At 47.2% G+C, this 26,338-nt stretch overlaps 1 protein-coding gene across 1 annotated transcript in view; it reads left to right on the top strand.

Moving 5' to 3' along the window:
• Positions 1-3,658: 3,658 nt before the first annotated feature.
• Positions 3,659-26,338, top strand: part of TIMM50 (translocase of inner mitochondrial membrane 50) — a 35,213-nt gene continuing 12,533 nt past the window's right edge. The window contains exons 1-4 of the mRNA XM_083455696.1: positions 3,659-3,955; positions 6,593-6,737; positions 8,502-8,533; positions 21,452-21,473. Of these exons, the coding sequence (XP_083311822.1) occupies positions 3,683-3,955; positions 6,593-6,737; positions 8,502-8,533; positions 21,452-21,473 (472 nt within the window). The 5' untranslated portion in view covers positions 3,659-3,682. The remainder of the gene's footprint in view (positions 3,956-6,592; positions 6,738-8,501; positions 8,534-21,451; positions 21,474-26,338) is intronic.

A 26,338-nucleotide genomic window follows, 5' to 3' on the forward strand; every position in this document is an offset into this window, starting at 1 on the left:
GTAAAAGACTGTCTATGGTACATTTCACAGGAATGAAGAGAACAAGCCTTGGTTTATCTCTTGCACAGATTCTACTGTACAGTGGTACCTCAGGTTACATACGCTTCAGGTTACATACGCTTCAGGTTACAGACTCCGCTAACCCAGAAATAGTACCTCGGGTTAAGAAATTTGCTTCAGGATGAGAACAGAAATCGTGCTCCAGTGGCGCGGCAGCAGCAGGAGGCCCCATTAGCTAAAGTGGTGCTTCAGGTTAAGAACTGACCTCCGGAACGAATTAAGTACTTAACGCGAGGTACCACTGTATTCCCATATCCAGCCTGAGCTGGAAGGGCAAGAGTTCACTGCCGTTTCCCCACCCCCGTGGGGCCCCCTCCCCCCGATACACCCCAGGGTAAGAGATGTTCAACAGTGGAACGGCCCCCCTGGAAGTTGTGGACTCTCCTTCCTTGGAGCTTTTTAAACAGAGGTTGGATGGTCATCAGTTATGGATGCTTCAGCTGAGATTCCTGCATTTCAGGGGGTTGGACTGGATGACCTTTTGGGTCCCTTCCAACTCTACGATTCTACTGTGATTTGTGCCTGGGCATGCCAACACCTTTTAGAGTAGATTCCAGTTTAGTGTAGTGATTAGAATGTGTGAACATAGGACGATTACATCCATATACCTATTTCGGATTGAAGCTTGTGTCAGCATCGCCCTTGAGCCAGTGCCACTAACTGGACTCATCCACTTCAGCCCCGACTGGGCTAGGCGAGCTGGGTAGCACTTCAAGAGACCACCTTCTGCACAGGAACAGGTCAAAGTGCTGTGGACTCACAGCTTAGAGTTGTGAGCACCGGATTCACTTCCACAAGAAGACAGTCAGAGTACAGCAGAGTATATAAACAACTCGGAGAGCAGCTCTGTAGAATATTCTCTTTATTCTATAACTACAACTATTATACAAGTATATACAGAGCTAAACAGGTTTAAGCATAAGGAATGCTGAACCGCACTGAGTGCCTGCAGCTGCTCTTATCAGCACACAATCTCTAACACTCAGTCTCTCTCTCCGACACACTGACTGACTGACCGACTCTCTCACTGACTGACTCTTTGATGTGGTGCTGGAGCAGAATATGTAGAGAGCAGAACACGCCTCCTCCTCTCTGCAGAATCAGCAGACTCCTCAGGAGATTCTTGGATATGGGAGGGGTGAAATCTCCTCAGCTTGTTAGGTGGCAATGGGTCAGTTGCCATTTGCAACCTTGCAAAGAGAGAAAAGCTAAGCGGATATTTGCAATAAAACTTCATTAGGCAGACATATCCTTGGGTATTGGTTGTGTGGATAAGAGCCTGTCATTGGCCCATATAGCTCAGCATGCTGTTCCCAGCTGCCAACCAGATGCCTGTGGGAAATCTGTGCAATAAACAAAAAATCTGCCCTTATGGGGAAAACAAGAGCCCTTTTAGAGTCCTTTGTAAGTTCTCCATCGGTCAGAGAAAAGAAAAAGGGCAACCAGAGAATATTGAGAAGCAAAGCAGCTTCTAAGCCTGATCTTTATTGAACTGTTACAACAGGGTGCTCCCCTCACACGCAGGAAAGGAGGAGGACCCAGAACAAAGGTGTGCCCGCCCTTATATAGACATTTTAAATTGCCCACCCTGGAGTCCAAGACCACCCCCAGAAACATCATACATACTTCACAGAAAGGGGTGTAGCTCAAGACCACCACCCCAGATACATCATACCTACATTACAGAAAGGGTGGTCTACAACAGAAATTTGAGTGCGTTGTTTATCTCCTGCCTGGCAGGTTAACTGTTAATAGTTACTTGATTGGATACCCCGGGGAGCCTAGCCAGTCTTGTAATGACTTAGTTCCTGAGCCAGGTCACAGGCTCCCCTTTTCATACACAGACATACCCTTAAGACAGGATTTGTGAAGGCGGAGACAATGGGGGGGGGCATTTCCATTTTCCTTGGACCTTGCAGAGAAATGTTTGAGGTCAATTTGGGAGGGACAAAATGGGTTCAGGACTTTCTGTGGGGTTTCAGACATGTGGTTTATATATCGATGTACGTGCTTGGTTGGTGCATTTATGAATATATATATATATATACACACACACACACACACACACACAGTGGTGCCTCGCAAGATGAAAAGAATCCGTTCCGCGAGTCTCTTCGTCTAGCGGTTTTTTCGTCTTGCGAAGCAACCCTATTAGCGGTTTAGCGGGTATTAGCGGCTATTAAAGGCTTAAGGGATTAGCGGATTAGCTGCTAAAAGGCTATTAGCAGCTTAGTGCCTTAGAAAAAGGGGGTGGGGAGCGAAAAAAAATCGCAAGAATCGCAAGACATTTTCGTCTTGCGAAGCAAGCCCATAGGAAATTCGTCCTGCGAAGCACATTGAAAAATGGAAAACCCTTTCGTCTAGCGGGTTTTCCGTCTTGCGAGGCATTCGTCTTGCGGGCACCACGGTATATATATACACACACACACATATATATGACCTTATTTTTTTTATTTTACCTGCAAGCCAGGACTAGACTAGCACAAGGGTCCTCCCCATCCTGTGAGCTCCAGCGACTGGCATTAGGAAGCACTGCTTCCTCCCAATTGTGGAGGCAGAGCAGAGTTCACCACAGTTCAAGAAGGACACTGACAAACTGGAACGTGTCCAGAGGAGGGCAACCAAAATGGTCAAAGGCCTGGAAACGATGCCTTATGAGGAGCGGCTAAGGGAGCTGGGCATGTTTAGCCTGGAGAAGAGGAGGTTAAGGGGTGATATGATAGCCATGTTCAAATATATAAAAGGATGTCACATAGAGGAGGGAGAAGGTTGTTTTCTGCTGCTCCAGAGAAGCGGACACGGAGCAATGGATCCAAACTACAAGAAAGAAGATTCCACCTCAACATTAGGAAGAACTTCCTGACAGTAAGAGCTGTTCGGCAGTGGAATTTGCTGCCAAGGAGTGTGGTGGAGTCTCCTTCTTTGGAGGTCTTTAAGCAGAGGCTTGACAACCATATGTCAGGAGTGCTCTGACGGTGTTTCCTGCTTGGCAGGGGGTTGGACTCGATGTGGTCTCTTCCAACTCTATGATTCTATGAATTTGTCTAACCCTCTTTTAAATCCATCCCAAGTGGACGGCCAGCCCTGCAGGAGGCAGTAGTCCAAAAAGCAATGAGTGACGAGGCGGATAGGGCCATTGGGGGCTTCGATGAAGACCGGGGTCGCGCACGTGCTCTGCCCCTTTAACCTTGGCCGCCACCTTTTCCTGCCCGCAGCCGGCCCCGCCCTTGCGGAGCGCCAATCACTGTAACGGCAGGAAAAAGCCGCCTGCGCCTCCTAACCAATAACAAGGGGCCCTGATCTTCGCCCCGCCCAATTTCCCCCTCCCATTGGGCAATGCGGCACGCTGTCCGCTCGGAGTTCCCGCCCTAGAGAGAATTACAAAAAAACACACACACCACACCCGGCAATTTAGTGGGACGCGTGATTGGCCGAGAGCCGACGGGTGGGCGGGAAACGTCAGCTGATTGGCCAAGGCAGAAACGTAAAGGGGTGGGCGGGCGTAGCTTCTGGCCTTTCTCACCCTCTGATTGGCTGGAGCGCTTCCTAGGCCTTACTCCCATTCCTTCAGCCTGATTGGCCGAGCCCGGCGCATGCGCCGCCCAGTGCAGCGCGAGGCAAGATGGCGGCGGTTGTGGCGGCGGCGGCGGCGGCCGCTCGCGCCTTGTCGGCGGCGGCTCTGGCGGGCGGGCGGCGGGCGCTGCTGCTGCAGGAGGGCGGCGGCGCCTCAGGCGGGCGGTGCTGCCGGCGGTGGAAGCGGCGAGGCGCCTGGGCGGTGCCCGGCAGAGCGCTGAGCGCGGGGGTCCCTCCTCAGGCGCCCCCTCAGGCGGTGGGGGTGGGGCTGACGGAGGCCGTCCTGAGGGACGCGGTCAAGCAGCGGCAGCAGCAGCAGCAGGTGAGGCCAGTGGGCGGGGCCAGGAGGGTCCCCGGATGAGGGGGGCTCGTGACGTCGGCTGCTCCCGCCCCCCCCCCCCCGGGAGACCCTGGGGGAGAGCAGCCAGCTGCTGCCTCATTAATCATTGTTATCCTTGTTATTAATTAAATTTATATACCGCCCTATCGTCATCATCATCACTTTTAATTCGTATGTTGCCGTTTAGTCGGGTCCGCCTCTTTGTGACCCCATGGACCAGAGCACGCCAGGCACTCCTGTCTTCCACTGCCTCCCGCAGTTTGGTCAAACTCATGCTGGTAGCTTCGAGAACACTGTCCAACCATCTTGTCCTCTGTCGTCCCTTCTCCTTGTGCCCTCCATCTTTCCCAACATCAGGGTCTTTTGCAGGGAGTCTTCTCTTCTCATGAGGTGGCCAAAGTCTTGGAGCATCAGCTTCAGGATCTGTCCTTCCAGTGAGCACTCAGGGCTGATTTCCTTCAGAATGGAGAGGTTTGATCTTCTTGCAGTCCAGGGGACGCTCAAGAGTCTCCTCCAGCACCAGAATTCAAAAGCATCAATTCTTCGGCGATCAGCTCTCACTTCCATACATCACTACTGGGAAAACCAGAGCTTTAGCGGTACAGACCTTTGTTGGCAAGGTGATGTCTCTGCTTTTTAAGATGCTGTCTCAGTTTGTCATCGCCTTTCTCCCAGGCGTCTTTTAATTTCGTGACTGCTGTCACCATCTGCAGTGATCATGGAGCCCAAGAAAGTCAAATCTCTTACTGCCTCCATTTCTTCCCCTTCTATTTGCCAGGAGGTGATGGGACCAGTGGCCATGATCTTCGTTTTTTTGATGTTGAGCTTCAGACCATATTTTGCACTCTCCTCCTTCACCCTCATGAATACCGTCTTTCTATCTTGCAATGCCCAAGGTGGTTTACAAGCTGAAGAAACAGCAAGGAATGTACACTTTGTAACAAGCCAATGCCTAAATGTGATAATAAAACTTAACTCTAAAATAAGCAGCCAAACGTCAAAGTAACATTCAACCATAATTAGAATAGTATAAGGTAAAGTAAAGGTAAAATTATCCCTGACCGTTAGGTCCAGTCGTGGCCGACTCTGGGGTTGCGGCTTTCATCTCGCTTTACTGGTCGAGGGAGCCGGCGTCCAGCTTCCGGGTCATGTGGCCAGCATGACTAAGTCGCTTCTGGAGAACAAGAGCAGCGCACGGGACCGCTGTTTACCTTCCCACCAGACCGGTATCTATTTATCTACTTGCACTTTGACGTGCTTTTGAACCGCTAGGTTGGCAGGAGCAGGGACCGAGCAATGGGGACTCACCCCGTCGCAGGGATTCGAACCACCGACCTTCTGATCGGCAAGTCCTAGGCTCTGTGGTTTAATCCACAGCACCACCCACATCCCTTTTTAGAATAGTATAGAATAATATTAAATATCAGCATATGGAAATTAATGTGATAATAAAGCATAACTTTAAAATAAGCAGCCGAACATCAAAGTAACATTCAACCATCATTAGAATAGTACAGAATAAAATATCAGTTTAAGAAAATTAATGTGATAATAAAACATAACTTTAAAATGAGCAGCCAAACATCAAATAAAGTAACGTCCAACCATCATGAGAATAGTATAGAATAATACTAAATATCAGCATATGAAAATGAAACAGAAACCCACCCTTAACAATTGCAATAAATAACTTCTAAACTACAGAGTGGAGGGTGGGGCAAAGCAGGTGGAAGAAGGCCTTGCCTGACGAAGTCTCTCCCCTCACAGGTCTCAGGGTGTTTCACAATACAAAAACATGAAATGCACAATCAACATAAAAACGAAAATAACCCAGTAACCACCTCCCAACACATTTTAAAAGGGCATCCATTGGATGTTAATCAGCCCAAAGGGCTGGTTCTCCTGACTGGGAAATGCCAGGCTCTGACCCTGAGGCCTTCTTAGACCGAGCACGTGCTCCACCGTCACCCCCCTAGTCTTCCCCTCCACTACGTCCTGTTATTATTTGTTAAATTTGCATGCCTCCCTTCATTAGTATGACAAGAGAGTCCTGTAAAGCACCTTAAGGCTGACAGGTTTGTATTTGGAATGAGGTTTCAGGGATCAGAGTTCATTTTGACAGCAGGGTAGATGTTCTGAGACTCAGTTGTGTTTGCTGTAACAGATTTTAACATGGCAATCCTGTGGAATTTTTCAGTAATGGTAATTGTGACCTGTCATCTCATTAATGAAATCTTAGTTGACTTAATGGGTTTTAGCTGATTCATCTTTCTTTGGATAAGCAATTCTTCTTAAATCAGAAGTGGGGAACCTTTTTCAGCTAAAGGAGCAAATTCGCTTCTGCGGACCACGTCCAAGTGGTGGGCGGAAACAGATGCAGAAGTGGTAGAGAAAGGGACCTGACGTTTACCTTTGTACGTAGTCTGCTTCAGATATGCAAAACTCAGAGGGTTCTACAGACACGTGTTCACCTCACCATCCAGACAATCAAGAAACATTGTCAAAGTTTGTTAAATTATATACATTTATACCCTGGCCGTGGCTACTTAAACAGGAAAAAGATGTCCCTGCAGTTTTGGGAAGCCATTTATTTCTATATGTGTTTGTTTCTCTCTCTAGTCAGCAGAAGGTGAAGATGGAAAAAGTTCTGATGAGCAGCAGGAGAAGAAGCAGAAGGAAAATACTGCCTATGCAAAGAAGATGGTCCTCAGGATAGCAGGGCTTATGGGAGCTGGCAGTGGCGTAGCGATTATTTACATCTTTGGTGAGTTTGCGTTCATCCACTGAAAGTAATGGTTTGTGCTTTATGGTATACTCTAGAAATAAATAAAAAAACAATTTATGACCTTTTAAATGTGCTTGCTTATATAAATGAATATATGTTGCGTTGAAACTACACCCCCAGTCCCATTATCAGTACTATTTTGGGGGGGGGTGCTTCCACCTCTTACTCACCTTGACAGGTGTCTTCCAGCTGGTTTGAATTGTGGAAATTCCTGGTTCGTGTTTCTGCTCTTTCAGTGATGCAGCGTGGGTTGGAGGTTCTGTGGATTTCAAGTTGGGGGGTTGTATAGCCTTGCCAGGAGAGCATTGCTCTCTGCTGCGAAGAGCTTGTGGCCTGGCTGTGTCTTCCCTGCCTGCATAAGTGGCTGGTTGTCTGGTCATGAAGACTTCTCATTGGGAGGGTTTGGTGACAAAATACAGTTTACAATTTCTGCTGCAAATGCCCCAAATCTGATTCTAGTTACTGTTGGAAGATTCAGCAGTAATTCAATGCCTCCAAAGGTGGGGTGGGGGCAGATTTAACAGTCTGGTGCGTCTTATAGAGCAAAAAATACAGTGCACACAAACCTTGCTATACAGTCTGCAGATTCATGGGGGGGGGGGCTGAAGCTAGGACTGAGAGCAGCAACACCACCTCCTCCAGCACCTACTTCCCTGACAAGATCCATTTACTCAGCCCCAGCAGCAGGGATTGCCCTCTTCTTCAGCCTGGCTGGTTCTCTGCAGGCTGGGCTTCAACATGCTCTCTCAGGCGCTTTCCACTCAGGGGCTGTGGCAGTGACAGCTCAGGGCTCAGAGGTGGCTTCTCTCTCAGCCTTGACCACGTCCCTGGCACCAGAGGAGGGAAGAGCAGGAGGAGGAAGGCAGCAGCAGCAGCAGCTGCACCAGAGGAGGAGGTTCTGCCATGTTGTTCTGAGAGGGGATTCTGTCAGTGTAGATACATGGTAGGAAAATGTCAGGCTATCAGGAACACACTGGGATTTTCCCTATAGAAAACAACAGAAATGGTTGGCTCCCTATGTGCCCACTTGCCTAACAAACAATTTCTGAGAAACGCTTAACGTCCTTAAAACAGGGCCGGCGTGGATATAGTTTGACATGTAATTGGAGTAATTGTGATAGTGTAATTGTGATAGTCTCTTGTTTATCTTGGGTTGATCGCTTATAGTGTCAGTAACAGAGGAGCTCCAGCTGCTGTAAGCAAATCGATATTTCTTGCAGAAAGCATGGGGGCCTTTATTGGATCACAATTGACATAAGAGTTCGGTAACAGTGGAGAATTCCCCACGGAATCACTTTGTTACTTCCTGAAATATGATCTGTGTTTTCAGATGGTTATCTCTCTCCTCTGACTGGTAAATGAAGGACCTTATTCCTGTCTTCTTCTGCTTGCCAGTAAGGTTACAGTATTTTTAAAAAGTAAAATCAGCTGTTCTTTTGAGACTGAAATATCAAACACCCTCTTATTCTTACTGAATTGGTATTATATATACCGTATTTTTCATTCTATAACACGCACCCGACCATAACACGCACGTAGTTTTTAGAGGAGGAAAATCCGTAGGCATGCCACCCGTAGGCATTCCCTCCATAACACGCACAGACATTTCCCCTTACTTTCTAGGAGGAAAAAAGTGAGTGTTATGGTGCAAAAAATACAGTACTTCTTGGACATTGTAACACACCATTCTGTGAAATGATACAAAGTGACCTGTTTCGTTTTGTTTTTTGTTTTTGATGGCAGGTAGCAATTCGGTGGATGAGCATGGTGTCAAGGTAAGCTGTTTCTTTCCTGAGTCTTTGACTTGTTAGGTGTCTGCCGCTAGGGGTCACTGTGTGCTTGAAATTTGCTGTGAAGTTGACTGCTGAAAGCTATACAGTCATACCTCATGTTACGGATGCTTCAGGTTACGTGTTTTCGGGTTGCTGACTGGGAAACCCAGAAGTACCGGAACGGATTACTTCCAGGTTTTGCCGCATACGCAGAAGCGCTAAATCGCTCTTTGCACATGCACAGAAGTTCCGGTGCCTGGGCAGGCGCGGCACTTCAGGATGCGAACACTGCGGGTTGCGGACGTGCCTCCGTCATGGATTACGTCCGCAACCCGAGGTTCCACTGTATCAATCTTGCAACAGAGTGAAGGTTAAACTTGGCAACCGTTAAACTTATTACCTGCTCAGAACTGAGTAAATAAGCAAGCTATAGAATATTGGAGGTCAGCAGCATGATTCTGGTTGCCCCTCGTGTAGAAGATGGGAGTAGTTTGTGTGCAGTTTTCATGAGTGGTGGCAGTAAAGTGCACTGCCGTTTCTATAGCATTTCTCAGCATGCAAAGGATTTACTGGTTGTCACGTTTTTGAGATCTGTGGATCAAGGGTGGTTAATAATAATAATAATAATAATAGAAGATTAGGCTGAGAGTTTTTCCAATGCCATGCAATGGGCTCAGGTCTTTTGTGCCTATATCCAGCTTTATTTATTTAAGTTTATGGCTCACCCTTTTTATGAGTTTAAGGCAATTTACAAAAAGAGAATCAAAGAACTGTAGAGTTGGAAGGGACCTCGTTGTCAAAAGAAACAGCTAGAGATAGTTTTAAAACTGTACTGAAAAGCAACTAAGTTTTAAAAGCAATACAGAATGAGTGTCCAAGGCAGAAACCTTTTAATCCACCCAGAAAAGCTTGCCAAAATATACACGTCTTTCTTTTCCCCCCGAAGCATTTTAACCATTGTAGCATGCTGTGAAATGGCAAGAACCCTCCAGGCTACAAATCAACAACTGGAGGTACCACGGTCAAATCTGGACCCCTCAGGTGGGGCAGGTGGCCCTCATAGTTTTCAGCTCAGAAATTAAGTGAGAGGTATAGAGCAAGACATGGACTCACAGCCCTTAAGGGCATCTTGGAAGGCCTTCCACCTCGTTCTCCCCAGGCCTCAGCGCCTAGGGCTTGCCGATCGAAAGGTCGGCGGTTCGAATCCCCGCGGCGGGGTGCGCTCCCGCTGTTCGGTCCCAGCGCCTGCCAACCTAGCAGTTCGAAAGCACTCCCGGGTGCAAGTAGATAAATAGGGACCGCTTACTAGCGGGAAGGTAAACGGCGTTTCCGTGTGCGGCTCTGGCTCGCCAGAGCAGCGATGTCACGCTGGCCACGTGACCCGGAAGTGTCTCCGGACAGCGCTGGCCCCCGGCCTCTTGAGTGAGATGGGTGCACAACCCTAGAGTCTGTCAAGACTGGCCCATACGGGCAGGGGTACCTTTACCTTTACCTTTTATAGAGCAAGACATGGACTCGCAGCCCTTAAGGGCATCTTGGAAGGCCTTCCTCCTCGTTCTCCCCAGCTCCTTATGGCTCTCCAGTAAACTCATTGCTGGCAAGCAGGGCTCAGCCTTGAAGACGTAACTCTTCAGAATTCACTACACTGCTTGGGGGGGCAGGTCTGCCAGGAAGTGATGTATTTAATTTTAAATATTTACAGCATTTATATACTGCCCAGTTCTGGTTTACTATACAAACTACAACAAGCATCTTTCTACAACAGAGTAAAACCAGAAGCAGAGTAAATCAAGGTTCAAAATTTGCAGTGGAATAGCAGCCGTATAAAATACCTTAAAAGCACACACACACACACAAAAAGCCTGGGAAAATGAGGCTGCAAACCTACATGGGGAGGGCGTTCCATCGCTGCTGTGGCGTTTGCTGAAATAGCCAGATCTCTAGTAGTCACTCACTAAACCTCATTTAATGAAGGCACCCAAACAAAGCCCTCAGAAGATATTAAGGTAGTTATATATATGGAAGGAGGCAATCCATGAAGTAACCCAGCCCCAGGATGATTAGAGTTTTAAAGGCTAATACCACTAGCATGAGGGAAACGGGTGGCATTGTGGGTTAAACCACAGAGCCTAGGACTTGCCGATCAGAAGGTCGGCGGTTCGAATCCCCGCCACGGGGTGAGCTCCTGTTGCTCGGTCCCTGCTCCTGCCAGCCTAGCAGTTCGAAAGCATGTCAGAGTGCAAGTAGATAAATAGGTATCGCTCCAGCGGGAAGGTAAATGGCATTTTCGTGCGCTGCTCTGGTTCGCCAGAAGGGGCTTAGTCATGCTGGCCACATGACCCGGAAGCTGTACGCCGGCTCCCTCGGCCAGTAAAGTGAGATGAGCACCGCAACCCCAGAGTCAGCCATGACTGGACCTTATGGTCAGGGGTCCCTTTACCTTTACTTTTTACCGCTAGCATAATGAAAAGGGTCATAGCCCTGTTTAGGGAAGTTTTTAATATTTAATGCTGTATTGTTTTTAAGACTTGATTGGAAGCCGCCCAGAGTAGCTGGGGAAATTCAGCCAGATGGGCGGCGTATAAATAATAAATTATATTATTATTATTATTATTATTATTATTATTATTATTATTATTATATCTTAAAGTTAGAACACATTCCTTGAATGCAGACGATTCCAGGTTCAATCACCAGGTAGGGCTGGGAAAGATCCCCCCACCTGCTCCCAGTCTGTGTAGATAATACCGCACTGCTGATCTGCCTCAGTGTTGGGTAACTTCCTATGTTGAACTGGGCCTGGAAATGGATTGGAAGCCAAAGTAGATGGTAAAGAACTGGGCTGGATGTGATTTGATCATATCATATCAACCAGCTCCACTTAACAATCTTGTTTCTCTTGACCACCCTGAGGTTTCTAGACTGCTTTCATATAATGCATTTCATTAATCCAAAGGGTTGCAGCGGGTTGACAAAAGACTTTCCCAAGCCTCCAAGACCACTTCAGCTTTTGGCACCAGTGCTTCTGCACTCCCAGTTACTTCTCTCTCCTTCCTGGCATTGTCATCTGCCCCCTGCATGCAGCAGACCTTTCCCGCCACCCGTTCTGAAATGTCTCTTGCCACTCCAGGCTCTCTCACTTGCGCCGGCTCTGATCCTGAACAAGCTATATGAGCAAACCAGGCAAGCCTAACTTTGAGCAAAGCGAACATATGTTTCTTCATTAAGCACAGGATATAAGCCAGCCTGAGCCAAGTCCCCACCTTTCCCAAGCCCCTTTTATGCCACCAAAAAAAGACGTGGGTGGTTGTTTCCTGTTCCACTGTGACTCAGCCCTGAGACCAGCAAGAGGCTGTGGGGAGAAGTCTGAAGCCAGGTTCCCATAAATGTTTTGTGGTCCTTATTGCGGCAGGCACATGTTGCCATGGATGTGTGAATGGGCCTTGCTGGTGGGAGTTTGTGCTACCTGTTGTCCTGGGAGCTTGAGCTGGGCAGCTCTGCATATTCAACTGTGGCTTTTACTGGCTCCCTTTGCTCCCTAACGCATCCCTTTGGAAACAGTTGCCTTAATTGGGCTAATTGATGAAAAACCTCCTGCTACAGCCCATTTGTGGGTTTATTACAGGTCTCCTCTGAGATTTCGCTGCTGGTGAGAGGAGCGGGAACGTGGGCAAAACACTTCTTTCCTGGTCTGCTTCCATCATCTCTTGTAGGAGTCTGGGTGGGAAAATCTTAGTGTATAAAGTTCACCGCAATCTTCTGTATACTACTGGGTTTAATTGCTTGTTACTGAAATAATACAGTGTTAGTGTACACCTGGAGCAAAGCAAGGTTATTGCACAACAGCTATACCTGCTTCAGGTGGTGGTTAAGGGTTACAGCATATCTGTCTGAAGGACCCTGTTCCATGGGCCTCTTTTTTTGTAGCCCCCACCCCTTTAACATGACCGGCCAATAAGCAGATTCTTTTGGCAAGTGCAATTAATTTGGGTACCTTGAGTTCAAATGTGTTTGTGGAGGTTGCATCTTTTTAACTGTTCATTCTTACATAAGTTTGCTCAGAATGGAGCTTACTCCTCTGTAAGTGGGCAGGGCTTTTTGAATTAACGTTGTATTACAAAGCTTGGAAGTTAGGTTAGAGTTTGTGGGGGTTTTTTTTAAATCAAAGCTTCTTAATTTTTGGTGCTTTGTAAAAATTGTGATTCACCCTCCATAGCTTTTCATGTGGGGCGGAGGGGGGGGGGAGATATATCTGCTTTCTACACTACTACCCTTCCGTAACCATTTCAAGGAGGCTGATTAGGGCTGTCTACTCTCTTTTGATATGCAGCACAAGCCTTGAGTGCTCTTGAGGGAAGGAGGTGTGAAGTGCTAGTGGCCTTGCATCTCACATACCCAAATTAACTGTTTTGAACTGTGGGTAAGACTTCCTTATTGCCTTTCTATAACTGGGCAGCTTTTGATGTTCAAGACAAAGCTGTCACTTCTCACTGTGCTGTAAACAGCAGCTAAATTGTCTTGGGGAAGTTGCCTGCAATATTTCTTTGCAAAGAGCTGTCCCAGGTGAATGGCCCTTCTTTCTTCCCTTCCCTCCACCTACCTCCTTCAGCTGGTGCTAACACGCTCCTTTCATGCTTCCACAAATTCCTTCTCACCTTTGCAGGCAGCAGGTCGGCTTATTGCTGGCGCATGCCAGCTTACTGCTTTTGATCATTTGTGCTAACAAGGGCCTTCCGGGCACAATTGCCCTCTTTTGCAGATGTGCGTGTCATAAGTGTGTGCGCTGGGGTGGGGGAGTCTCAGAATGCTAGGCTCTTTTGCCTATGCCTTGTCTCTCCCCTCTCTAAGTGAAGGAAAGGAGTTGCTGCATTTGCCTCTACGATACGATAATCTTTATTGCCATTGTCCCATACAGAACAACAAAATTGAAAAATCTACATAAAACATTCAAACCCAACAAGCCTGCTATCCCAGCTATCCCAACCTGGTTAGCCCCCTAAAAACTCTGATACCCCATTTTTAAATATTCCCATACAGACTCCTTACAATGCGTTTAAAACCAAAATCGCATTTGGGTAGAAGCTGTTTCGCAGGCGGCTAGCCCGAGTCTTTATAACCCTGGACCTTCTTCCAGAAGGCAGAAGCTGAAAGAGATCATTTTCAGGGTGTGCACTATCCTGCGCTATCTCTGCAGCTTTCTTATGGCACCTGGAAGCATAGATTTGATCCAAGGTGGGAAGAGTGCACCCAATTATTCTCTCCGCAGTCTTTACAACCCTGGACAGCATTGTTTTTTCTCTTGATGTTGATGCTTGATGTTGTCAGAGGACTTGATCATTGCTTTCAAAAGGGAAAGCCATTTCATGCGGGTTAGATTGTGGCTCTTAGCCATGATACCTAAATTTACCTTTCATGTTCAGTGAAATGTGCCTCTGAGCACCAGAGTCCCCAGAGGGCAGCTCCATTCTCCTTGAACTCATGCTTTACACCCAGGCTTCCTGCAAAATGTAGGCAATGGCTGCTGGAGTAGACTAAGCTGGAAATGTGCACAGCTGTAAGTTTATAGCAAAATATATTCCCTTTATAGGAATGTCCACGGGGAGCGTGGCATCTGTCAAGCTGATACAGGGGATGCAGAATTGAGGGTTTTCACAGCTGAAATTTCTGTGGAGATATTGGGGAATTGCCATGCTTTGAAGTGGTTGTGCGCCTGCCTTTCTCAAAGGTATTTGTGTCTTTTCCCTTACCTGCTGTTCTTGAGCCATAATAAAACCCCTTTGGTTTTGTTAATAGCCCTTTTTAGGCTGCCTGTCGCATTCATGTGAATGGCCGCAATGAAGCTCCGGCCGCCTGTGCTGGAGCAAATGTGTCTTCTCCAAAGGCCTTGGCACACTTCACAGCTTCCTGCAAGTCGCATGGCATCACCTGGGTGCAAGAGGGTCTTCAGGGGGACCTGATTTGTCTGGACATCTTTGCCTAAGTGGCTGTAAAATGGGGCTGGCCTTTGATCTGCCTCTCTTTCCCACACTCTTCCTTTTCCTCCTTCTCTGGGAAGTGTGGATTTGCAGAAGGCAGTTTCTTGATCCTTTTTTTTTTTTTTAATTACAAATTTCCTTTGTCACTCTTCAAGCCTTCATGTGCGCAGCATTGATCTTCCAGCTTCTGGTTTTAAACATAATGTAAAACTAGGTTCATTCTGGCGAGTACCAAAAATATTTCAGCACGGATATCTTGAAAAAAGGCTAATGGATCCAGATGAACCTTGGAAGGTGGGAAGCTTTGTGACAGTAGAGAAAAGAGGGAGCTAGAAGATAGCACATTTTAGGCGCAGCAAGGAAGAAGATGGAGAGAAATTGAAAGCAGCTTCCTCTTACGTCTTATCACCAAGATGCACAATTGGAAAAAATTCAGAACCTGGTCAACCCATATATTTGTGCTTACTGGAATTGTACATCTGACAGTTTGCTTGCTTGTTTCTTTTAATTTTTGCACATGTCTTAGGGCTAGAAGAACTTCTTAGCTCTTGGCAGCTTAAAAGTTGGAGACTTGCACCGAGGGGCTTGGATTAGTTTGTTCACAGTGTTTTGAGCTACTTGGTCCTAACGGCTCCCAAACATTTTGGAGCTGAAGTTTAAGAAGTTAACATCTTCCCCAAGGATGTCTTATGAACATCAGGTAGCAAAGAGGCCCTTTTTGTTAACCATGTGTAGGTGTCCTGGTGTGTATTTGACCCTGGTGTCTGTGGTGTGTGCTTTTCCAGCTCTAACCCTCAAGGTGGCACTGTTGAACTTTCAAACTGAACTGGTTTTGAGATTCCTGTGGAAAGTGTTTGGTTGTAGAAACATCCACAAAGAGCTGAAATTCTGATTCACTTAATTGTTAACCCAGGGAACAAAATACCGATCTGAATGCTATTTGCTGGCTGATGCACCCCAGTCTGTGTAATGCAGGTATCCCATCTGCTGCTTCTCTGGGTCAGTTTGGATGGCTGCGGTGGGATAGCATCCTGCACTGCCTCACTTGTTCTTCTTTGCTTATCTGGCCTCCTGTATCCTCACAGAGGCACTTTTTACATTCTGTCTTAGTTTTCTTTTGAAGGAACCTGCAACCCCTGTCCCGCAAAGTAGATTCAGAAGACTAGGGGAACATCAGTCTAAATGACTAGCACTAAACAGCTTGAGCGTCACTCTTAAACATAAATAATCTGTTTAGATCAGTGCTTTTCAAACTGTGTTCTCCAACAATCTGCAGGTTTCTCAGAAGCAAATGGGGACCCTCAATGTAGTGCAGTGTGTGAGCTTATTTTCAAGGCAGCTTGTCTGCCCCCTGCACGTTATCTCTTGCAGTGAGCAGGCGCTCGGGGAAAGATATTCTAGAAAAACGGCCTTCCCACAACTTGCTGCCCTCCAGATGCTTTTGATGACAACCCCCGTCAGCCCCAGAGAGCACTGGGAGTTGTAGTCCAAAACATCAGAGGGGCACTGGGTTGCGGGAGGACATTCTAGATGGTTTCCTTGTGGGGTATACTGACAATTCATGCAGGGAAACATTGCGGCCAAAAGCCTTGGCCAGTCCTCTGTTTTTGCACCCTAGAACATTTCCCAGAATATTCTGCGAAGCACAGGTGTTCCACAGCAGGCGTGTCATGTGCTCCCTGAAAGTGCAGGGGTTTTAAGTGCATTGACTTTGTCAGACTTTGGTGAATCCCTCAGCCTTTATGATCAATCTTCTTGGATTGAAACCAGTATAGAGATCTGTCTTCTAAAACCCAGCCAGACAATGGTGCCCCTGGGGATGCCATCTGAATTGCGGAGCTGCTTGACTTGGGCCAGCAAGTGCCAGGATGCTCTTCGGTATTTACATGCCCAGTTGGGCTGACTTGGTAGCAATGGTGGCATTTGGTTAAGTACAAGAAAGATGGGGCTTGGAGGGCCTCTGACAGCTGCCAGTTCTCTGCTTGCGCCCACTTGTCAGCTCCAGTTTCCTGCCCTGCCAAGCCAATGTTCCACTGCCCTCTGCAAAAGGGAGTTAGGAGAGTAGACACTGAATTAGTCTTGCTGTGCCTTAAAGTCCTTCGCCTTGCCATTTCCCAGTTATTTTACATAATCCCAAACACCGGAGGAAAGGCAAAACAAAGTGATTCATAAACTCTGTGTGTGTGTTCAGTGACTGACAGAATTAGTTTCACCCAAGAGTGCTTACTGATTCCTTTCTCTGGACCTGATTCCGCCTCTGCTCTGACAGCGACAGTCCCGGTATAGTTCCTTTGCAACGTATCCACAAGGCCAAGAGCCATTGTGACGTTGTCCAGAGGAGGTCAGTGCCAAAGACTTTGTGGGATTGTTTCAAGTCCCTGCAGCTTGTTTGACTAGAGGAATGGGTCATTGTTTTCGTAGCGGAGTCTTGCCCATTTCAGGTCAGCAGCTGCTGGGCTCCTGCGCCTGTGTCTGCGAACAATGAAATCTTGCTTGCAGCCATTCTGTCGTGGCTTTCAAGGACTCTGCGGCACTCAAAACAGCTGGTGCAGCATCGCAATAGAGCCTTTCAAACTGGGCGGGGCTTTTCCAGTGAGTCCTCTTTGCCCTGTGCATCAATGAAAATATCTGTTACAAGTGTACAGTAGAAAAGATTCAAAATTTGCAGGGCCTTAATTTCAACCAGCCCAGAACTTTGGCAACCTGGAAAGCAAAGTCCTTCAGGCAGACAAATCCATGCATGCAAGGCTTTGACCCATTTAAGAAGACAGTCTCACTTGATTCCCCTCCCCCTTCCCCCACCGCTCTGAAGACTTACATCCTGTTCAGAATTTGGATGTTTGCAGATAACTTTGAAGCTGTGCTCATCATGCTAGAGTACAGAAGTACAGAGTACTTCTTCCTAAGTTCAGATTAATAGAGAAAATAAAACAATGATGTACCGTCGTTTTGGCATTAATTCAGAAGGGAAATCCCTGGAATTTTTAAGAAACAATAGAAACCAATATTGTAGTAATATCCAGGGCCCAGAACCAGAGAGCTACTTCAGAGGTAAACGGGAGTTTGAGCAGATGTGATAGGAGATAAATATATTATGTATAACAGCAGACACACACACACGTCCCCCAGGTGTGTGCCCATGTGATGGTCATGGGGCTGCTAAAAATACCCTTAGGCATGTAGAACTGGTTGCATTTCTTTGGATCTTAATCTGATGTTTGCAAGTCTGAATGGCTCCTTTCCAAAGAGGAAGTGGTCTTGTTTTCTGTGGAGAAGTTAGAGGCACTCTGGGAAAGAAGAGAAGGAGAGAATCGTACCCTAGTAATGAAGTAATGCCTTCAACAGTAACAAAGGTTCAACGTGTGGATATGTGTTGATTGAAGACACACCCATTCCCTGCTCCCTTATTCTTGCAGCAAGAGGGCATGAAGGAGTAAGTCAGCCCATAAAACTTCCCAGGCTTTCTCAGTTGTGGGTGCCTCCCCATCGTCCACCAGACACCTGGAAGGGAGCTGGGCAATGCAAAGGCAGTTTTCGAGACTCGTGTTGAATCAGGATTACTAAAACAACTCCCTGCTATACTTACCCTTTGAAAAATCTGTTGGCACTGTGAGCTTGAGAACTGTGATTGAAATGGGGGCTCGGGGGCTCTATGGTATCTAAACATGGGGCACATGAGGGTCAGGGTGATTAGGGCAGTGTTTATAGAAACATGCTGTGTGGAGGTTGCTGAAGCCTCTTCATTGATTGCGCAGCGCAGCTCTGTCCCTTGATGCAGCCCCGCGGCTTAAAGGTGTGAGAGCCATTTGGCTGCAGCCCCAAAGCTCAACTTACTTTGTCAAGCACAAAATGGAATAACCCCCAGCTCAAAAGTGGTAGCTGACTCCTAAAAGCAGAGGTGTCAGGTGTTGGGGATACGTCCCCCAGTCATGGCTGGTTGCGATTAATGCAAATAAGCACTCTGGACATGCTCATTGTTGCTTTCGACATGGTAAGTGTAGTCTCTTAGCAGTGGGCTGAACTCTCACTAATAGCTATACTGTAGATGCCTTTGTTTTGCTCGGGTATCTGTCACTGGTGGGGTCCGTCAGGATGTGCCAAACCTGGACAAGGGACGATTTGTGATAACCTGGAGGAAGAAAAATGGGTCAGAGCAGTTTCCTTTCCCCTACGGCATTTAATGCATCATTTTGCATCACAGCTGGGCAAAATTGCCATTTCTTTCTTGCATTTATCTCCTACCTCCAAAGAGCTTAAGGTGGCATGTAAGGCTCTGCCCCTCCTCAATTAATCCCCACATCAACCCTGTGAGGTAGGTTAGGTTGAGAGGGAGTGACTGAGTGGGGGTATTTGAACCCTGGTCTCCCAGGTCCTAGCCCAACCTTCTAACCACTACACGTGGCCTTAAATCTGCAGTGTGGCAACGATCCTGTTACTTGAGATCACCAAATACTCACCAATTGCTGCCTGAAAAGAGTTAAGGGATATTTCTAATGGAGATAGCAAGTACGAAGAGGAAAGAGATTGAGCGTCTGATTTGTTTCTGTACCTTTCACACTAATTTCATTCGATGCCATTGGCCCCATTGAGATTCCATTGGGAAGAGGCATATAAACTGAGAGGCTTTTCATAACCTGCCTTTACACAATAGCTCAGGGAAGCTCACACCATTGATCGAAACAGCTTGTAAGAGCTTTATACAATAGAAGAAGGACATAGTCCCGTTCGATGGATAGCTGACTTCCAGAGCTCAATGCCACCTCCGGAATCCGTGACAAAACCTCCATTGCATCAAAATCCTGTTTCTTGTCTTTCTGGGGCAGCCTTTGCCAACTCTGGTGCCCTTTGGATTACAACTTGCATCAGCACCAGGATGCAAGCCCAGACAGCTGGCAGGTGGCAAAGGCTGCACTAGGGCATCTTTGCGTAGGTGCAGCTGTGACAACTCCCGAACCCACGTTGTGGCTTCCACCAGCTCTGCAGAGCAAACACAGCCCCCCCCCCCCGCCCCAGCCATGTCAATTCCTCTTCTTGTACCCAAGCGTTGTCTTGCTAAGCTTCCTCCGTGTCTGGGTCTCTACCGTATCCTGCCTGTCCCTTTTAAAAATAGGTCCCTGCTCCTGGAAGGGTGCTGTGGGTTATGGGAAATAAATACACCCCCGCCACACACACACAAACCAACAATAACCCCTGTTTTCTGTGTGTGCCACACTTCCTTCCTGTTGCCCATTTTGACCCTGCCTGTTTTCCACTGACCCGTCTGCATTGGAGGAACAGCCAGCACGAAACCACTGTCCGCAGCTGCCACAGCCCTGAGGTAGTTGCTGCTCTGTAAACATTGAAGGAAGGAAGGAAGCAAGTCATTCTGCTGCTATGCAGCCTCGGTCCAAGAGCATTTTCACTGGTGAGATTTGGCTGGCTTCTTGGAGACACCTGAGCAATGTATGCATCCATTCTGCTACAGAGCTCTAGCGCATGGGTAGGCAAACTAAGGCCCAGGGGCCGTATCCGGCCCCATAGCCTTCTCAATCCGGCTCGTGGACCGTCTGGGAATCAGCGTGTTTTTACATGAGTAAAATGCGCCCTTTTATTGTAAAATGCATCTCTGGGTTATTTGTGGGGCCTGCCTGGTGTTTTTACATGAGGAGAATGTGTCCTTTTATTTAGAATGCATCTCTGGGTTATTTGTGGGGCATAGGAATTCGTTCTTTCGTGTCCCCTACAAAAAAAATATAGTCCGGCCTCCCACAAGGTCTGAAGGACAGTGGACTGGCCCCCTGCTGAAAAGTTTGCTGACCTATCATGGTCTATCATGTAAGAATTGCCTCCCCAGATCAAGCTAACAGTTGGGAGGCGTCAAGGAGGGTGGCCTTTCTGAATGCCCAGCCTGGGCTGTCTTCACCCTTGAAGATTATCTTGATCTCTGGTGGCTCATTGACCCACATATTGATCTGTGGTGAGATAGAAGCCTTTCTCACTGCATACGAACCTACCCAGACCCTGCAATCATCATTTGAGGCCCTTCTTCATGTGCCCCCTCCACGTGGGGTCCAGAAGGTGGCAACGCTGGAATGGGCCTTTCCTGTGGTGGCTCCCCATTTGTGGAATGCTTTCCCCAGGGAGGCTTGCCTTGGGCCTTCATTACATACATTTAGCATCAGGTAAAAGTGTTCCTCTTCTCCTAGGCCTTTGGCTAATTAAACAATCTATGGCCTTTTAAACTGGGGGGGGGCGGGGGGAGATATGGTTTTGCTTGTTATTGTGCTATGCATTTTTGTAGTTTTATACTGTAAACCATCCTGTGATCCTCAGATGCAGGGTGTATATAAATTAAATGAATAAAACGAATGTAGACCAAGCAAGCCTATAAAGATGCATTTCCCATTTCAAGGTTTTCTGGTGCCCATCAAAGGTCAAAGGCAGCTGCTGCCTGTTCCCAGGTGGGAATTTGGATCCTTCTGGTCCAGAATCTTGAATTGGTGGCGCTTCTCTGCCCAATTTTCTTTTATTGCTGATAAAATAGGAATGCTGGGGCTCTTGCTTCATAGGGCTGAACAAGCGGAAATTAGTAAAACACCTGCATGAAAATCCTTCAGCTTTGCTTGCTTTCAGGATAGGTATGTTGCTGTGGTTTTTTAAATTGCGTTTTAAGGCTGATGTGTTTGCCTCCCCGGGCTCCTTTTGCGGGGGAATATAAAGAATATAAATGTAATAAGTAAACAATAGATGAAGCCCGAAAACTGTAAAATGGTGTGGGTACAGCTGCTGGGGAGGTTTTAAAAAAGGCAAAACAGTAACTGTAGCTGAGCCTTACTTAGGCTTGGTCAGAATAAATGAACTGCGAAATAGGCACACTCACAGGCTGCTTCCCCTCTGCTCTTGCCTTGTGGCTTGAAACACGCTGTGGAGTCAAAAGAATTATACTACCTTCTCTTTCTCTTTGCAGATCCCCGATGAGTTTGATAACGGTGAGTAGGCAGACCACCCTTCCTGCTTTTTAAAAGTCGCCTTGATATGTTGGAGTCACAGCAAGCTAGACGGAGGAGAACCCTTGCTGGTAGCACCGGAAGACTTGAGAAAGAGACATACTAGGGCCTTTCTGCTCCTCGGAATACCTTGGTCAGCGCTTGGGCTTTTTATGGTTTAAGAACCCCGTGCTTCCATCCCTACAAAGATGCCAATTCCCACCTCAGATCTTGCAGTACAGGTGCCGTTTTGTGGCAGGCGTGTGAATGTTCTCCACGTTTCAGTTTAATTATCTCCTGAGGTTTTTGTAATGGCTAATCAGTCAAACGTGGAACTGGAGTAGCAGCTGAAAAGCCGTAAGATTCATGCTTACCTGACAACTAGGCCTTGTGGTACTTTCTCAGCACAGTGATGAGCCCTCACCGTTTGTGTGGACCAGATTTGAGTGCATTTGAGAGCGAAACAGGTGCTCTGGTGGCTTCTAAGGCCTGCTAGGCAGCATTCCAAGTGCTAATAGAAGAGAACTTTACACATGCTCTGGGTGGAAACTTGGAGAGCGTGTCATTGAGTGCAGCCTTCCTTTGTTGTTTCTTTCCCCCAAATTTTTAAATAATAATAATAATAATAATAATAATAATAATAATAATAATTTATACCCCACCCATCTGGCTGAGTTTCCCCAGCCACTCTGGGCGGCTCCCAGTCAAGTGTTAAAAACAGTACAGTGTTAAATATTAAAAGCTTCCCTAAACAGGGCTGCCTTCAGATGTCTTTTAAAGATAGGATAGCTGCTTATTTCCTTCACATCTGATGGGAGGGCGTTCCACAGGGCGGGCGCCACTACCAAGAAGGCCCTCTGTCTGGTTCCCTGTAACCTCACTTCTCGCAGGGAGGGAACCGCCAGAAGGCCCTCGGCGCTGGATAACACAACTAAACAACACAAACAGAAAAACAAACAATACAAACAGATTCTTGTCTTATCCTTATTTTTTCTAAACATTGTTAAGTGAGCTTCCCCAAGTCCCCCCTATCTGATTTTCATTTTACCTCATGTTTCTCAGTTTACATATATCATAATTTTAACCATTTTTATCACGCTTACTTTTACCATAAGAATCTTCACATTTTATCCCTTACAAATAATACTATTTTAAAAAACACTGTCTTCTACTTCTAACCCTACAGCCTATATCCACTTCCAAAGCTATTCTAAGATTTATATATTAGCATATTTTTTTCAAATATTCTTTAAACTTCTTCCAATCTTCTTCCACCGCCTCTTCTCTCTGGTCACGGAGTCTCCAAGTCCGTTCGGCAAGTTCCATGTAGCCCATCATTTTCATCTGCAGACCTGCATGCACTTTGAACTCCCCTTAGCCCCACCTAGCATGGTCAGTGTTTGGGGCGTGATGGGAACTGTAGTCGCAACAACATCTCCAGAGCACCAAGTTGGAGAAGTCTGAAGTATCCTGTGCTGCAGCCTGACCTTAAAGCTGCACAGAACAAAGGTTAAAAACACTAGAATGGGGAAAAGGGCCACCGTTCTTAGTTCTCAGTGGTTTTACATTCAAGCTGCTGTTTGACCCATGTGCAGTTTGGGACACGATAGCATTCCGTACCTTGTGTGCATCAATAGACATTCCCTGCTCAGGCACCTTCTTCGCAGCTCAAGGCACATCTGATAAAAGCCTGAGCCTGTCTTTAGCGTTTTAAATTTGTGCTGCCAGCTAGCCAAGCGCCTTCCGACACTTCAGTATTTAAGCAGCTGAGAAGTCTGGTGGGCAGGCTGGGAGAGATGAAATGCCCCAGAAGTTAAGCTATAAATATGTTAATTCCTTGACGTGTTAAACCGGAGAGTAAGGGAACAGAAACAGGCGTGACCTGCTCACCCACCCACCTCTTTACAGAGGGGAAAAAAATTTAAAACCCCACATAACACTTCCAGGAATAACCAGAATTGCTTTACATTTCTAATTGGACGGGTGAAAGGTTTGGGGAGGAGGCTTTTTTCTGCGGCTGCCTTGAGAGCAGATGTACCGGCGCATAAACAGCACGCCTGCCCCTTGTCGAGAACAGAAGGTCAGGCGGAACTTGTGCCGGGGGGGGGGAGAGTTCACAATGCTTCTGCTGCGCCCCACAGACACCCAACACCCCCCCCCCCCGTGCCCATTCGTGGGGGCTGCTGGAGGCAAAGAGCAGTCACTGAGGTTATGATGCGAATGAATGGAGAGACGGGGAGCCTTTGGGGCAGGGGAGAGGGGGGTGCGAGGGGGTGTGTGCCTGTCCCCCGGGGCAAAGCCAAGCCATAGGCATTCCAGATGTCCTCTTTAGCTATTCCGCTTTTGAAGGGAGAGGGGCAGGTGGAGAGGCAGATTTCAAGACAGAATCCTGTGGGGAGCGAGAGCTTTGGGTCAGATTCTGAAGCAGCTTCTTCCAACCTGGCGCCCATAAGGTGTTTCGAATTCCTAGCCCTCTCAGACCAGCGGCCCAGAGCGGTGACCAGGGTTGTCCTCACAAATACCTGGAGCAAATCGGGTTTGCAGAGGCCTCTCCTTTTCCGTACCATTGCAGAGCTGTTAACTTTCCCCTTTTTTAAAGGGAAATTCCTTTATTCCGAATAGGATTCCTCGCATCAAAAGGGAAAAGTTGACAGCTATGCCGTTGGCATGTCTCGGTTGCCTGAGATTTTGCTTTGCAGCTGCCGGTTTGGCTGGGACGACACTCTGTGTGAGCCTCTGGCCCACGGGGGCCCCCAGACGTGATTCTCTACTCGGGGTGCTTACTTTTGGCTGTTAGCTTTGGGTGTCTCCTACGGTCCCGCTCCGCTGAGCAACCGTCTTCTTCCCAGCATCCCCTCCCTGGTGCATTGTCAACAGCGTTTGCCAAAAAAATGCACACTTTTGAGCTTGGCTTAGTGAGGACACTGTTGGGCTATTTCTAGCTCCCTTGTCCCGAAATACTTGCACATGAGTGGGGTCATTTATTTATTAATTTATTTAACAGGCTTTCGCAGTCCAGGAGTTTCAAAAGCGAACGGAGGCTCTTGGGGGGGGGGGAGAGTCTGTACAATAGAAGGCCAGATGGAACTTAGCGCAGGCCTTTCAGAAAGCAGATTGCCCAGTTAAGGGAACTTTTCCGATAAAATATGTAGGAAGCCAGTAGGGAGGGGAGGGTGTTGTGTTTTTTTTTTTTTTTTTTTTTTTGCCTGGGATAGGAAGCTTCTTTCACCAGCTCCTTTCAGCCGGCCTGGCATATGCTCCCAGCAGATTAAAAGGCATTCTCCAGTCGTGGCCCCATTGTTGCCCACAATAGATTTATTATTTCTCTTCCCCACCCCCACCCCCTCCTCACCCCGTTTACACTTCCCACCACTTTCCCTGCCGTCCAGATTTTCAGCTAACTCCCCAACCTCATCCACCCATTGACAGAAAGTTGTACAGGCAGGTTCCTGTTGGCACGTTTTGTGTAAGCTGCTCTGTCCTGGTCCTTGCGCTGGGAGCACCGAAATTGCTCTCTGCAACCCTCCTTCGCTCTCCTTGCGTCTTATTTAACTGTCAGCTTACTTCCCCCTAAGGAATCTTTAAAAGCTTAGATTTTAAAATGGCTCACCATTCATTGGGAGGTGTCTAACACAGTCTTCCCCAAACTTGGGTGTTTTTGGTTTTTTTTACTACAGTTCCCATCATCCCTAGCTAGCAAGACCAGTGATCGGGATGATGGGAATCGTAGTCCAAAAAAAAGAGCTGAAGACACCCAAGTTTGGGAAACGCTGTGCTAGCATTTTACAGCAAAGAATGGAAACAGCAACCAGTAAAATGGGCAGGTGAAATCAAGAGCCCAGGTTGAATAAACAGCAGCAGAAGCAGCGTAAGAAACAAAGCCAAACATCTTTAAAATCAAGGATGCTTGGGAAAAAGTGTCTTCAGCTTCCTTTGAAAAGACAGCAGGGAGGAGCTGGATCTTAGAGAAATTAAGGACTGCCATACTGAAAGACCTGCTCCTTATAGAGTAGGGCTGGGGATCCCTTAAGCCCCCCAGGTGTTGCTGAACTACAACTCCCATCAACCCCGTCAAACATGACCAGTTGCCAAGGATGATGGGAGTTGTAGTTCAGCGGCATCTGAATCAGTGCCAGGGATGATGGAAGTTGTAGTTCAGCGGCATCTGGAGGGCCAAAGGGATAGTTTTTAATGTTTGATGTTTTAATTTGTTGGCTGGGCAGCATATACTACTACTTCTTCTTCTTCTTCTTCTTCTTCTTCTTCTTCTTCTTCTTCTAATATTTTATTTCCCACATCTGTTGTTGGGGCTAATGTACATCATATGGAAGCCAAAGCAAAGCCTCTCCAGAAGGTCCCAAGTGCATGTGGATGAGCGGGAGGAGAGCATTCCTTGAGACAGAGAAATCCAGTCTATTAGATAATTTAATATATGGTGCAAAATGATCTAAATCATGCTGCCCACCCCTAGTTATCTAGCCTGTTTACATATACAGAGCTGGAAGACTGAGCCTGTCCTTTGTTGCAGCAAACCAGATATCAAAAGCTTTAGGGCAGGTAACAGTTTATGTAAATAAATACCAATTATTTGAGCTTTGTCCTCCTTTGTTCTTTATCAGTGAATGCCTGCCGGAATTTTTAAGCTGGTTTCTAGAAAACAAAACTAATGGCCTTGATTTTTTTATAGCGTAACGTCGTAGCTTGCTAGAAATGTGCAGACACTGAAGCAAAGTGTTTGAAGCACAAGCGGCTGCTTGCTTTGAAATCAGTCGACAACACAGACTGTATTATTGTGGCCAGTTGCATCTTTCCTCCTCAAGCCTCCTCAAGTAAAGCCTTGTTTCTTCTCACAGGCTCTGTTGACCGAG

Source organism: Podarcis tiliguerta (genome assembly GCF_965153285.1).
Source record: "Podarcis tiliguerta genome assembly, chromosome: 8".
Classification (NCBI taxonomy): Eukaryota; Metazoa; Chordata; class Lepidosauria; order Squamata; family Lacertidae; genus Podarcis; species Podarcis tiliguerta.